This window comes from Ranitomeya variabilis, chromosome 3 (assembly GCF_051348905.1).
Source record: "Ranitomeya variabilis isolate aRanVar5 chromosome 3, aRanVar5.hap1, whole genome shotgun sequence".
Classification (NCBI taxonomy): Eukaryota; Metazoa; Chordata; class Amphibia; order Anura; family Dendrobatidae; genus Ranitomeya; species Ranitomeya variabilis.
In genome coordinates this window covers 337,492,799-337,507,511 of record NC_135234.1, presented here as the reverse complement: position 1 = coordinate 337,507,511, position 14,713 = coordinate 337,492,799, and the positions used below count along the sequence as shown (strand labels likewise).

Below are 14,713 nucleotides of genomic sequence, written 5' to 3'. Positions count from 1 at the left end.
CTAGAGTGGTGCTTTAATCAAGTATATACAGATTCTTGAACCAATATTAACATTGCATTCTAAGCAAGCCTAGATAAAACTCACTTTAACAAGTCCTCTCTGCACTGTTTCTGAGGTGCAAAGCAAGCAACGGCCCAAACTTTGATTTCAATGCCAGCATAGAACTGCTTCCCTCTCATGTCCCACACACCCTGGTTTGGAGTGGCCACAGTTTTGTTCTAGGAGGAAAACAAAGAAATAATACAGGTCATTAGTCTTAGTCCGAGAAACTTTCCTAACAAAAAACTTAGCATAAGAGGGAAGGTGTCAATAGAAAATTGAATATCTAAATCTGTTTTTTTACATTAATGAGGTATTTGTTACTGTCTACATAAAAAAATAAATCCTGAATTATTCCAGCTTTCACACTATACCACAAAAAGGAATAACAGCTTGTTTTGTTACAGGCCTAGGTAAGGCATGGTAGTAACATTACATACAGGTAAGTCTTACAAGTCTATGCATGCATCTTGCCCCTCACTCCCTGATCTCTGGATGAAGGAGTTATACTCCATTACTTAGGCACTTTGACAATCTTTGACATCTGTTAGTAACCACTCATCCATTTGGCAGACACACCCTACTGCACCTTTTATACAAACATTGCAAACAAGAAGGTGTGTGTAATTTGTGCGTACACCCCCACTCCTTAAAGGGCACCTGTCACCCCGTTTTTTCAGTATGAGATAAAAATACTGTTAAATAGGGCCTGAGCTGTGCATTACAACAGTGTATTTTGTGGACCCCGATTCCCCACCTATGCTGCCAAAATACGTTACCAAAGAAGCCGTTTTCGCCTGTCAATCAGGCTGGTCTGGTCAAAAGGGCGTGGTGTCTTCCCCCAGATCTTGCTTAGTTTTCCGTTGGTGGCGTAGTGGTTTGCGCATGCCCAAGGTCCCGAATCCACTGCACAGGGGAGTTAAAAGAGCGCGATGTGCACTATTTCATTGGTGATCGGTGGGGGCGGCCATCCTCCTTTGGCCACGCGTGCGCAGAAGCGGCGCTCTGCTGGCCGCGGCTTCAGGAAAATGGCCGCGGGATGCCGCGCGTGCGCAGATGGAGATCGCGGCGGCCATTTTCCTGAAGCAGAGTTCGCATCTCGGCTTCAGGAAAATGGCCGCCGCGATCTCCATCTACGCACGCGCGGCATCCTGCGGCCATTTTCCTGAAGCCGCGGCCAGCAGAGCGCCGCTTCTGCGCATGCGCGGCCAAAGGAAGATGGCCGCCCCCACCGATCACCAATGAAATAGTGCACATCGCGCTCTTTTAACTCCCCTGTGCAGTGGATTCCGGACCTTGGGCATGCGCAAACTACGCCACCAACGGAAAACTTTTGACCAGACCAGCCTGATTGACAGGCGAAAACGGCTACTTTGGCAATGTATTTTGGCAGCATAGGTGGGGAATCGGGGTCCACAAAATACACTGTTGTAATGCACAGCTCAGGCCCTATTTAACAGTATTTTTATCTCATACTGAAAAAACGGGGTGACAGGTGCCCTTTAAAAAAAAAAAAAAAAAACTCAAGTAGTAAAAGGCAAATGCTTACCCTGCCACCGTACTGAAGCATTGGAGCTGGAAGCACCCTGCCAGTGAGTTCTGTCATTTCATTATGTACAACTATGCCAAACTCTTTCAGATATGGGTCTGGTCCTCCTACCATGCTATTACTCTTCACCTGTTGACACAAGCGTATATATCATCACATAAGTGGCTGCTACACATACACACATACATACACATATGCAACATATGAGTACCCAGCACAGCCACTACTGAGATCTCGTGCACCTATAAGGAGCAATGCAAAATACTGAAGAGGCTGCGGAGCTATCCTTACCACTGTGGTGGTAGGAAGTTGTGCAGAATCTCACCCCCACAAATCTAACACTGAAGGCCCATCATAAGGATTGACCATAAATAGATTGATTTTGGAAAACTCTTTCAACCTTTGTGTGTGGGGGCTACATTTAAAGGGATCTGTGCCGAGACAACCCCTTAAGGCATCTGCAAAAGCATAATAGATGATATTTACACTACTGGCCATGACAACTTCCAGTAAATCTGCTAACATTATGCAAATCATTTTTTTTTTTTTTTTTTATGGAAAAAAGTTATATTACAATCCAGACCCATCTTTGATTCAGTAGATACATCACTTTACAAGCTCAAAAATGAAATCCTGTTAGTGAGCAACTCGGCACTTGGTTGATGCAGATACACACACGCACTCACCAGCCGGCTGATCTCTTCCTGTCTGTCGGGGGCAGATCGGGCTGTTGCTTTGATCATAGTGGAGGTCTGATTGTCAGTCAGCTTCTTGATACAGCGTTGGCCAGCTACTATATTACAGACCTGAGAAAATGTACAAATAATTCATCAGTGTGAAAGAAAAGAAAAAGTGTTGGACACTATATGAAAATTGTTGAACTGGCCATTTTTTTTTTTTAATTTAAGTCTTGATCTGCTAACCTCACTCCAGGGGTAGGGCATCATAACCCTTTTTACTTCTAATAGCCAATATAACACCTCATTTTCTAGTTTCTATTACCTCAAGAGGTAAATAGGTGTGCTTCTGCTCTTGACCCACTTGCAAACAAGGCAAATGAGGATATTTGAGCTGCAAACTGTATTTTTGCTTGAAGTACTGGGCCACTGTACACTCCATTGCCTGCCCATTTTCTAGCTGCAAGGGGAAACTAAAGAAAGAAAGAAAAAAAAGAAAATCTAAGTTAACATCCAAGAAAACATTTACGTGGCCTTGTGTCAGAGAATAATAGTCTGGAACGATCATGGCTGCACAAGCTAACCAATCCATTTTACATAAGACAAATGTTGTGCTAATTAATTATAGACTCTTGAAATGATAAACGAACCATCATCCAAGAGAGAAAATCTAAACAGTTAATAAACAGTGGGGGAAAAAAGTATTTAGTCAGCCACCAATTGTGCAATTTATCCCACTTAAAAAGATGAGAGAGGCCTGTAATTGACATCATAGGTAGACCACAACTATGAGGCTATGTGCCCATGTTGCAGAAATGCTGCGGAAATGTCCGCAGCATTTCTGCAACTCCCTGCCTTGGGTAAAACGCATGCGGAATTCACATGCGTTTTCCCGCAAACACAAGCGTTTTTAGCTTGCAGAATGCTTGCGTTTTCCAAGCGATTTGAATCATCACTTGGAAAAGTGATTGACAGGTTGGTCACACTTGTGAAGCATAGTGCTTGACAAGTGTGACCAACTTTTTACTATTGATGCTGCATAGGCATCAATAGTAAAAGATAGAATGTTAACAGTAATTAAAAAAAAAAAAAAAAAATATGGTTATTCTCACCTTCCGACGGCCCCCGATCTCCTCAGTGGCGCTCCTGGTACGTTCCGTTCCCAGGGATGCTTTGCGCGAAGGACCTTTGTGACGTCACGGTCGCGTGACTGTGACGTCACGGTCGCGTGACTGTGACGTCACGGTCGCGTGACTGTGACGTCACGGTCGCGTGACCGCGACGTCATCTCAGGTGATTCGCGCAATGCATCCCTGGGAACGGAAGCCGACATGTGCACCGCTGAGAGCCGGGAGGACTCCGGGGGCCATCAGAAGGCAAGTATATCCATAATTTTTTATTTTAATTCTCTTTTTTTTTCACAGAAATATGGTACCCAGGGCCTGGAGGAGAGTGTCCTCTCCTCCAGACCCTGGGTACCATCCGCACATGAAGAGCTCACTTTACGCATGGTGGGCATAGCCACATGCGTAAAGTGAGCGTTTCAATGCAACCCTATGGAGGCGGAATCGCAGAGATTCCGCAGAAATAATGAACATGCTGTGGATTTTACCAGTATGCGATTCCGCAGTGGGAAAATTGGCAGCATGGGCACATCGGCAGCATGGGCACAGCAACTGTGGAATCCCATAGGATGCATGGGAATGCGTTTAAGCGTTTTTATGCGTTTCCGCTGCAGAAAAAAATGCAGCAAAAACGCATAAAAAAAATTCAACGTGGGTACACAGCCCGAGAGTCAAAATGAGAAAACAAATCCAGAAAATCACCTTGTCTGATTTGGCAAGATTTAATTTCTTGACTTTTTGAACGCAAAATTTGCTGGACTCATTAGGGGAGGCCATGTCGTGTTTGAAGAGCCCCTGAGGAGCCTAAACAGTGGAAATCACCCATAAGTGACACCATTTTGGAAAATAGACCTCTCAAGGAATGTATCTAGATGTGTGGTGAACACGTTTAACTTCCAGGTGCTTCACAGAAGATGAAAAAAATTAATTTTTCCCACAAAAATGTTGTTTTTTCTCCAAATTTTTTATTTTCACAAGGGTAACAGAAGCAAAATGGACCATACAATTTGTTGTGCAATTTCTCCTGAGTATGCAGATATCCCATATGTGGTTGAAAACTACTTTAGAGGCACAGTGCAAAGCTCAGAAGTGAAAAAGCGCCATATCGGATTTGGAGATGTTGCTGGACTGGTTTGAGGGTGCAATGTCATATTGGCAGAGCTCCTGAGGTGTCAAAACAGAAGAAGGCCCTTTAAGTGACCCCATTTTACAAATTACACCTCAATTTATTCATCTAGGAGTGCAGTAAGCATGTTGACACCACATGTGCCTCACAGAAATTTATACCAGTGGGTGGTGAAGAAAGAATAATTATATTTTTACTGCAAAAACGTTTTAGTCACAATGTTTTAAATTTGTGTAAGTGCCAATAGGAAAAAATGGACCTCTCAGTTTGTTGTTCAATTTCTCCCGATTGTGCCAATACCTCACATGTAATCAGGAACTACTTTTGAGGCATTGTGCTCACAACAGTGTTTTTATTTTCGTTTGATTTCAGAAGACGAGGGCTTCGGTGGAATAGGCGTTAGGCGATTATAACTGTGCTCGTTATTTTTAAATAAAAGTGGAAAACTGTTTTGTTTTATTTCAAATAAAATACTTTATTCTGGCTGTCTATATTTACAATACAACTATAGGATTAGTAAAGGATAGGTGTGTTATAGACGTCTCTTCATTACTAAGCCATAGGCTTGATGTCACCTGACAATACAAAGGTGACATCAACCCCACAAATACAAACCCCCCTTGCCACCACTACAGGGCAAGTGGGAAGAGCCGGGCAAAGCGCCAGAATTGGCGCATCTAATAGATGTGACTTTTCTGGGCAGCTGCGGGCCCAGCCCCCAGCTTGAGCAAGGCTGGTTGTCAAAGATGGGGGCAACCCCACACACTTTTTTTTTAAATTATTAATTTCAATAATTTAAAAAAACAGTGTGGGTACCCCTCTATTCTTGATAGCTAGCCTTGCTGAAGCTGACAACAGAGGGTTGCAGCCCCCAGTTGTGAGTTTTCCCTGGTAGGTTAAAGAAAGTAGAGGGGAACCCGCGCCAAGTTTTTTCATTTCTTTATAGCGCAGGCGACAGGTGAAAAAAACTCAAATCAGCCGCCGGCTGCTGTCATTGTTATCACTTGAATATAACTATCATAATAAAAAAAAAATGTAAATTGTTTTTTATTCTTTCAACATGACATTGTGTATTAAGTTTTAAAGAGGTTTAATGGAAAATAAATACTAAAATGCTTACGTCTGATGACTTGCTGGTCTCCTGGTAACATTGCACACTCTGTATTTCCTCTTCATCTGACCACAATGTGTGACCTCCACCTTAAGACCTAAAAAGCAAGTATGCAAGATGAAAAGTGGTCCCCAATATAGGAAAATAATAAGAGGGGGAAAAAAAATTGGACAATAACCCCAGGAATGACCTCTTATCTCCTTGGTAAATTTCACTCGCTGGGAGTCTGTGAGAGGCTTGGTCTGTTCATTGATGTTCTGAACATCAAGGACTTCACACATGAACTCAATGACCGGCTGAGCACGATAAAAAGCAGTGGCAGAAACTGCAAAAGAAAAATACATACAAGATCCAGGTTAGTTAACATTAATTATATATGACATCTGATAAACTCCCTTACACTAAAAGAGGACCTCTAATCAAGTCAAATTGGCCAGTTTTTGTGCTTATTTTATTCCTGCTCTCCGTCAAACGGTTCCAGAGATATGATTTTTTTGTTTTTTTATTTAGCACCGCTATAAACGTTTTTTTACAAGAGGGCAGGGCTCAGGTTTTCTGGGGGCATGTCTTTGCGCTGCTCTGATTCACTTCTTTGTAGAAACCAAACATTTGCACTAAATAAAATGTGCCCACTTAGGAACCACATGGTGGAGAAAGAAAAAAAACGAAAACAAAAAACAAACATTGAATACACAGGAAAGCAACAGGAATAAAACAAGTGCACAAACTGGGTACCTTTGGCCTAGTAACAGGTCCTCTTTAAGTAGGTATTCTCCAGTTTCACTGGATAGGGGATATCTTCCCAATTGTTGGGGATGTAATCAATGGGTTCACCACCGATCATGAGAACAGTGTAATTAGACCATTGGTCGATCATGAGACTGCCGCATCATTTATTTTTATTAGAACTGCTGAGTGCTCTGCTCGGATGGTCTTTGGCACTCCCTTTAACCCCTTTACCCTCAAGGGTGGTTTGTACGTTAATGACCGGGCCAATTTTTACAATTCTGACCACTGTCCCTTTATGAGGTTATAACTTTGGAACGCTTCAACGGATCCCAGTGATTCTAACATAGTTTTCTCGTGACATATTGTACTTCATGATAGTGATAAAATGTCTTTGATATTACCTGCGTTTATTTGTGAAAAAAACGGAAATTTGGCGAAAATTTTGAAAATTTCGCAATTTTCCAACTTTAAATTTTTATGCAATAAAATCACAGAGATATGTCACACAACATACATACCGTAAGTAACATTTCCCACATGTCTACTTTACATCAGCACAATTTTGGAACAAAATTTTTTTTTTGCTAGGGAGTTATAAGGGTTAAAAGTTGACCAGCAATTTCTCATTTTTACAACACCATTTTTTTATTAGGGACCACATCTCATTTGAAGTCATTTTGAGGGGTCTATATGATAGAAAATAACCAAGTTTGACACCATTCTAAAAACTGCACCCCTCAAGGTACTCAAAACCACATTCAAGAAGTTTATTAACCCTTCAGGTGTTTCACAGGAATTTTTGGAATGTTTAAATAAAAATGAACATTTAACTTTTTCACAAAAAATTTACTTCAGCTCCAATTTGTTTTATTTTACCAAGAGTAACAGGAGAAAATGGACCAAGAAAGTTGTTGTACAATTTGTCCTGAGTACGCAGGTACCCCATATGTGGGGGTAAACCACTGTTTGGGCGCATGGTAAAGCTCGGAAGCAAAGGAGCGCCATTTGACTTTTCAATGCAAAATTGACTGGAATTGAGATGGGATGCCATGTTGCGTTTGGAGAGCCCCTGATGTGCCTAAACATTGAAACCCCCCACAAGTGACACCATTTTGGAAAGTAGACCCCCTAAGGAACTTATCTAGATGTGTGGTGAGCACTTTGACCCATTAAAAGTGATTCACAGAAGTTTATAATGCAGAGCCGTAAAAATAAAAAATCATTTTTTCACAAAAATGATCTTTTCGCCCCCAATTTTTTATTTTCCCAAGGGTAAGAGAAGAAATTGGACCTCAAAAGTTGTTGTACAATTTGTCCTGAGTATGCTGATACCCCATATTTTGGGGTAAACCACTATTTGGGCGCATGGGAGAGCTCGGAAGGGAAGGAGCGCCGTTTGACTTTTCAATGCAAAATTGACAGGAATTGAGATGGGACGCCATGTTGCGTTTGGAGAGCCACTGATGTGCCTAAACATTGAAACCCCCCACAAGTGACACCATTTTGGAAAAGTAGACCCCCTAAGGATCTCATCTAGATGTGTTGTGAGAGCTTTGAACCCCCAAGTGTTTCACTACAGTACATAACGCAGAGCAATGAAAATTAAAAAAAAAAAATTTTCCCACAAAAATTATTTTTTAGCCCCCAGTTTTGTATTTTTCCAAGGGTAACAGTTGAAATTATAAGCCAAAAGTTGTTGTCCAATTTGTCCTGAGTATGCTGATACCCCATATGTGGGGGGGAACCACCGTTTGAGCGCATGGCAGAGCTCGGAAGGGAAGGAGCGTCATTTGGAATGCAGACTTAGATGGATTGGTCTGCAGGCATCACATTGCGTTTGCAGAGCCCCTAATGTACCTAAACAGTAGAAACCCCCCACAAGTGACCCCATATTGGAAACTAGACCCCCCAAGGAACTTATCTAGATGTGTTATGAGAGCTTTGAACCCCCAAGTGTTTCACTACAGTTCATAACGCAGAGCCATGAGAATAAAAAAAAAATTTTTCCACAAAAATTATTTTTTAGCCCCCAGTTGTCTATTTTTCCAAGGGTAACAGTTGAAATTAGACCCCAAAAGTTGTTGTCCAATTTGTCCCGAGTACGCTGATACCCCATATGTTGGGGTAAACCCCTGTTTGGGCGCACGGGAGAGCTCGGAAGGGAAGGAGCACTGTTTTACTTTTTCAACGCAGAATTGGCTGGAATTGAGATCGGACGCCATGTCGCGTTTGGAGAGCCCCTGATGTGCCTAAATAGTGGAAACCCCCCCAATTATAACGGAAACCCTAATCCAAACACATCCCTAACCTTAATCCCAATGGTAACCCTAACCACACCCCTAACCCTGACACACCCCTAACCCTAATCCCAACCCTATTCCCAACCGTAAATGTAATCCAAACTCTAACCCTAACTTTAGCCCCAACCTTAACCCTAACTTTAGCCCCAACCCCAACTGTAGCCTTAACCCTAGCCCCAACCCTAACCCTAGCCCTAACCCTAATGGGAAAATGGAAATAAATACATTTTCTTAATCTTTTAATTTTTCGCTAACTAAGGGGGTGATGAAGGGGGGTTTGATTTACTTTTATAGCGGGTTTTTTAGCAGATTTTTATAATTGGCAGCCGTCACACACTGAAATACGCTTTTTATTGCAAAAAATATTTTTTGCGTTACCACACGTGAAATTTTCGGGCACGTGACATTTTTTGATCGCATTTTATTCCGATTTTTGTGAAGGCAGAATGACCAAAAACCAGCTATTAATGAATTTCTTTTGGGGGAGGCATTTATACCGTTCCGCGTTTGGTAAAATGGATAAAGCAGTTTTATTTTTCGGGTCAGTACGATTACAGCGATACCTCATTTATATCATTGTTTTTATGTTTTGGTGCTTTTATACGATAAAAACTATTTTATAGAAAAAATAATTATTTTTGCATCGCTTTATTCTGAGGACTATAACTTTTTTATTTGATGACGCTGTATGGAGTCTCGTTTTTTGCGGGACACGATGACGTTTTCACTGGTACCATGGATATTTATATTATATTTTTTTTACGGTGTTAACTGAAGGGGTTAACTAGTTGGACAGTTTTATAGGTCGGGTCGCTACGGACGCGGCGATACTAAATATGTGTACTTTTATTGTTTGTTTTTTTTATTTAGATAAAGAAATGTATTTATAGGAACAATATAATTTTTTTTTTGCATTTTTTTGTAATTTTTTTTTTTTTTTTACACATGTGAATTTTTTTTTTTTCTACTCTATAAGGGTATGTTTCCACGTTCAGGAAACGCTGCTTGTTTGACGCTGCGCAGCGCTGCAGTGTCAAACAAGCAGCGTCCAGATGTTCCTGCATAGTGGAGGGGATTTGATGAAATCCTGTCTCCACTATGCGTGGAAACCCGCACGCGGCGGCCCTGCGACTACGGACATGCTGCGCGTCTTTTCAGATCGCAGCATGTCCGTACACCTTGCGGGGACGCAGCGTCCCCGCAAGGCATATAACAGGGCCCTATGGGAGAGAGCGATCATCCCGGATGTGAAGAGTTAACACATCCGGCATGATCGCGTCCCAGAAAGGGGGCGGGGCTTAGCGCCGAGCGGCTTCGCCGCTGCGGCGATACCGCCGGCCATCCGTACCGTGGAGACATACCCTAACATTGCCCCAGGAGGTGGCATGACGTTATAGTGTAAGATCGCTGATCTGACACTTTGCTGTGCACTGTGTCAGATCGGCGATCTGAAGTGCACAGATCCTGGAGGCTTCCCGGTGCCTGCTCTGAGCAGGCGCAGTGAAGCCACCTCCCTGCAGGACCCGGATGCCGCGGCCATCTTGGATCCGGGCCTGCCGCAGGGAGGAAGAGGTAAGAGACCCTCGGAGCAACGCGATCACATCACGTTGCTCCGGGGGTCTCAGGGAAGCACGCAGGGAGCCCCCTCCCTGCGCGATGCTTCCCTATACCGCCGGCACACTGCGATCATGTTTGATCGCAGTGTGCCGGGGGCGGTCCGTGACCGCTCCTGGCACATAGTGCCGGATGTCAGCTGCGATAGTCAGCTGACACCCGGCCGCAATCAGCCGCGCTCCCCCCGTGAGCGCGGCCGATCGCGCTGGACGTACTATCCAGTCGGTGGTCATACGGGCCCACCCCACCTCGACGGGATAGTACGTCCAATGTCAGAAAGGGGTTAACAATGAATATAGAGGCAGTGTACAATATAGACCACCACTCCATTCACACTGATATCTTGAGAATAAGGGATGAGGATCCCAGCAGTCAAACCCTCAGATATCGGGAAGATATGTCCTATCCAATGGACCGCATTACTTCCTGCTAACTTTTAGAAATGTACTGAAATTAAGCACAATGCACAAGGGAAATAAATGCCAATTTAGTATAATAAGCAGTTAAAAATAACTCAATTAAAAACCTGCATCTTTTAGGTGATAGGCTAGGACTACACAACGTTTGGTTAAGCTCGACTCAATATTTGTGGGATTTTCACAATCTAAGGCTATGTTCACATGTTGCATTTTTTGCAGCGTTTTTTTTTTGCAGGCAAAACCTGCTCTCTTAGCATTAAAGACGCTTGCAAAAAGCAGGTTTTACTGGGTTTTTCAGGAAAAAAGGCAACTTGATGAAATTATTTAGTTGAAAAAAAATTGTCTGAAAAAATAGTGACTATTCTGAACAAAGTTCATATGAGTTTATGAAAAAATACACAATTACAAATGTAAAAGTGGGGGAGGTGAATGGGTCAGGAAAAGTTTACCAAGACATTGGCAGAGCATTGAGTTTGTGGACACAGTTTACTTTCACACCTTGGTCGGCCAGTGTTTAATTTGTACACATCACTAATTTAATCAAACTGTACTGATCCTAACTACCATTCTCAGGTGAGGAGACCAAGACATTATGGTTTAAAATTGGGAGAAATCACAAAAATAATTGGGTTTCACATACTGCTGTACATGTTTTTTTCATTAAAAATGCAGCAAAGCCAGATACCTGAGGTTTTTTGTTTTTTTTTACTTATTGTTTTTTATGGGTGAAAAAACGCTGCAAAAACGACATGCTGCAGTTTTCAAAAACACAAGTTTTCCAAATCAGTCAGAAGAAACAACAATGTGTGTGTATGTATTTTCTGAAAGCTCAGACTTTTCTGGGAAACTAAATAGCAAAGCCATTAAAGACTCAAAGTCTCCAAAAATTTGATTTAAACAGCAGAAAAAAGGGCAGCAACACTTTACCTGCCCAGATCTTGGAACAAATGCACTACAGGGTGCAGCCAGCCCATAAAGCAAGATGTTAGCAACACAGGGGCAAAATACCAGATCAACAGTCACTCTCCACCTACCCATTCCTGGAGGGGGTGACTGCCCAGTATACAAGTAGAAGGCCTGTATAGGGCATTTTTCACACAATGGTACTGCATAGTGTCTGATACAGAGCCTATTAGTCACGCCCCTACTTTTCGATTAGGTGGGCTGGCCAGCACACTCTCAATGTGCTCGTGTTTGGGCTCAGCTGCACTCCAAAAAATATGGGACTGGGATGCATTGAGAGTCAAGTAATTTTTACTACTAATGAACATCGTAGAAATAAAATCCAAAACAATAAATGACGCAATTGCATTTCGCCACTTTTTTTGCCATTCTTCTGTATTCAACATAGTAATATGAGTGGCGTTTCCTGCACAAAATAAGCTCTCATTTGTTTATATCAGTACAAAAATAAAAAAAGTTAGAACAATTTAAAGGGAACCTGTCACCCCCAAAATCGAGGGTGAGCTAAGCCCACCAGCATCAGGGGCTTATCTACAGCATTCTGTAATGCTGTAGATAAGTTCCCCCGATGTATCCTAAAAGATAAGAAAAGGAGGTTAGATTATACTCACCCAGGGGCGGTCCCGGTCCGGTCTGATGGGCGTCGCGGTCCGGTGTCTCCCATCTTCATCAGATGACGTCCTCTTCTGGTCTTCACGCTGCAGCTGCGGTGCAGGCGTACTTTGTCTGCCCTGTTGAATGCCCTGACCTTTCCCGATGCCTGCGCACCGCAGTACTTTGCTCTGCCCTCAAGAGGGCAGACAAAGTACGTCTGCGCCGGAGCTGCGGCATGAAGACCTGAAGAGGACGTCATCTGATGAAGATGGGAGGCCCCGGACCGGACCGGACCGCGACGCCCACCGGATCGGACCGCCCGCGTGAGTATAATCTAACCTCTTTTTCTCATCTTTTAGGATACATCGGGGGCTTATCTACAGCAATACAGAATGCTGTAGATAAGCCCCTGATGCCAGTGGGCTTAGCTCACCCTCGATTTTGGGGGTGACAGGTTCCCTTTAAGAAGGGAGAGGAAATGATAAATGCAAAAATGAAAATTGGCTGAGGAAGGGATTTACAGTTGGCATGTAAAATTTGGGCACCCATGGTCAAAATGACTGTTATTGTGAACATTTTAGCAAGTTGAAGATGAAATGATCTTTAAGGGTATGTTTCCACCGTCCGTAATGACGGCGCTTTGGACGGAGCAGAAAACTCGCTCCGCCCAAAGCGCCGCCCTCTTCTGAACACGCGGTGATTCTGGATGTGTTCATTGCACACATCCGGAATCTCCGCACCCCATTCATAGGGCCCTGTGATTTACCTTGCGTCGCTGCAAGGTAAACAGACATACTGCGATCTAAAAAGGCATGCCGCATGTCCATAGGCCCGCCGGGTGCGTGTTCGCATGCACTGTGGAGACGGGATTTCATAAAATCCCCTCCACTATGCGGTAACATCTGGAAGCTGCAGTTGTACACAGAGTCCAATCCGCAGCTATTCAGCTATTCCGGATGTAATCCTGAACGTGGAAACATACCCTAAAAGGCCCAATTTTTTATATATATATATATATATATATATATATATATATATATATATATATATATATATATATATATATATATATATATATATATACATATACATACACATACATACATACATATCTAATATATAAAGCTGAATGTGTGTATGTATGTATGTATGTCCGGGATTGGCATCTGAACCGTCGCAGCTACAGCCACAAAATTTTGCACAGTCACACGTCTGGACCCCGAGAGCGTCATAGGCTATGTTGTGAGGTGAAATTTTAACCCCGCGCTTTCCAATTCACCAAACAATTTTGCCCCTATCTACATAATGGGGAAAAAATTAAAGGAAAAGTGTTGGAGGCAAATTAACAGCTGCCAGATGTGAACAAGGGGGACTTAAAGAATGACAGCGATGGCGCCAAAGAGTATATACTGTACAGTTGCTAAGGTGGGGCCCCAACATGGGATAATCACCACACCACCACGGGGATATGAACACACACACAAAATGCGCCACACACTACCACGTGCTCGAACACATATACCACCCTCAGCGCACATTTCACCACACATACACCAACCTCGCCACATAAAAGTAGAAACACAAAAGTCGCCGCTCAAAACTCGCCACGCGCAAAACTCTCCACATGCAAAACTCGCCACACGCAAAACTTGCACACGCAGAAAAATTGCCACACGCAGAAAAATTGCCACATGCACAAAAGTTGCAACACATGCAAAAGTTGCCTCACACAAAACTTGCACATACTCAAAAGGCACCACACAAAACTCGCCACGCGCAAAACTCGCCATGCGCAAAACTTGCACACAACTTGCTAAACTAACCTGTCACATGCAACTCGACACACAAAAAGTTGCTACACGCATGTCGCCACACAAAACTCATCTCACAAAAGTCCCTACATGCATGTCGCCACACGCAACTCAACACACACAACTTGACACACGAAACTCGCCCTAAAACACACACAAGTCTGGTATTATCCTTCAAAAATAAAAATCTGATTAATAAGCAGACAAACTACAAGAGCAACAAATGTACCATATAGGAATCCGGCAGCTGTCAGTCACATGACCAGTCTATTATGTGTATGTGTGAGCTAATATATACTGCCAGGGGGTGGGCTTACTGTTGGCTGGGGATTTATCAGGCTGCCATTTTAGCTTACAAATACTGAGGTAAAAATACTGACCAAATAACGTGTGAACGAGGGCTAATACAGGAGGAGATGACATACAGCTATATACTATATACAGGAGGAGATGACACACAGGTATGGGTCATGCCATATCAAGTGATCCAAATATGAATATTTTTTTTACCTTACGTCTTTAGATTTTTTTTTATTTTTTGTTTTTATGAAGCACAACTTTAGTTAATTACAAATTAAAAGTTCAGAATTTTTTTCTTCATCAGTTAATTTTTTACAGGTTTTTAAAATTTTGAAAAAGCGCGGATTTTGGCCTGGT

At 42.7% G+C, this 14,713-nt stretch overlaps 1 protein-coding gene across 2 annotated transcripts in view; it reads right to left on the bottom strand.

Moving 5' to 3' along the window:
* The window catches only part of AGO4 (argonaute RISC component 4), a 98,850-nt gene that overhangs the window by 30,724 nt on the left and 53,413 nt on the right, over window positions 1-14,713 (bottom strand). Inside the window, exons 6-11 of one of the 2 annotated variants that reach the window (XM_077295816.1) lie at window positions 5,817-5,951; window positions 5,636-5,723; window positions 2,591-2,738; window positions 2,275-2,394; window positions 1,589-1,717; window positions 85-218 (exon numbers count right to left, since the gene is read on the bottom strand). In XM_077295816.1, the coding sequence (XP_077151931.1) occupies window positions 85-218; window positions 1,589-1,717; window positions 2,275-2,394; window positions 2,591-2,738; window positions 5,636-5,723; window positions 5,817-5,951 (754 nt within the window). Of the gene's footprint in view, window positions 1-84; window positions 219-1,588; window positions 1,718-2,274; window positions 2,395-2,590; window positions 2,739-5,635; window positions 5,724-5,804; window positions 5,952-14,713 lie in introns of both variants that reach the window. The other variant, XM_077295815.1, reaches the window with a different exon arrangement.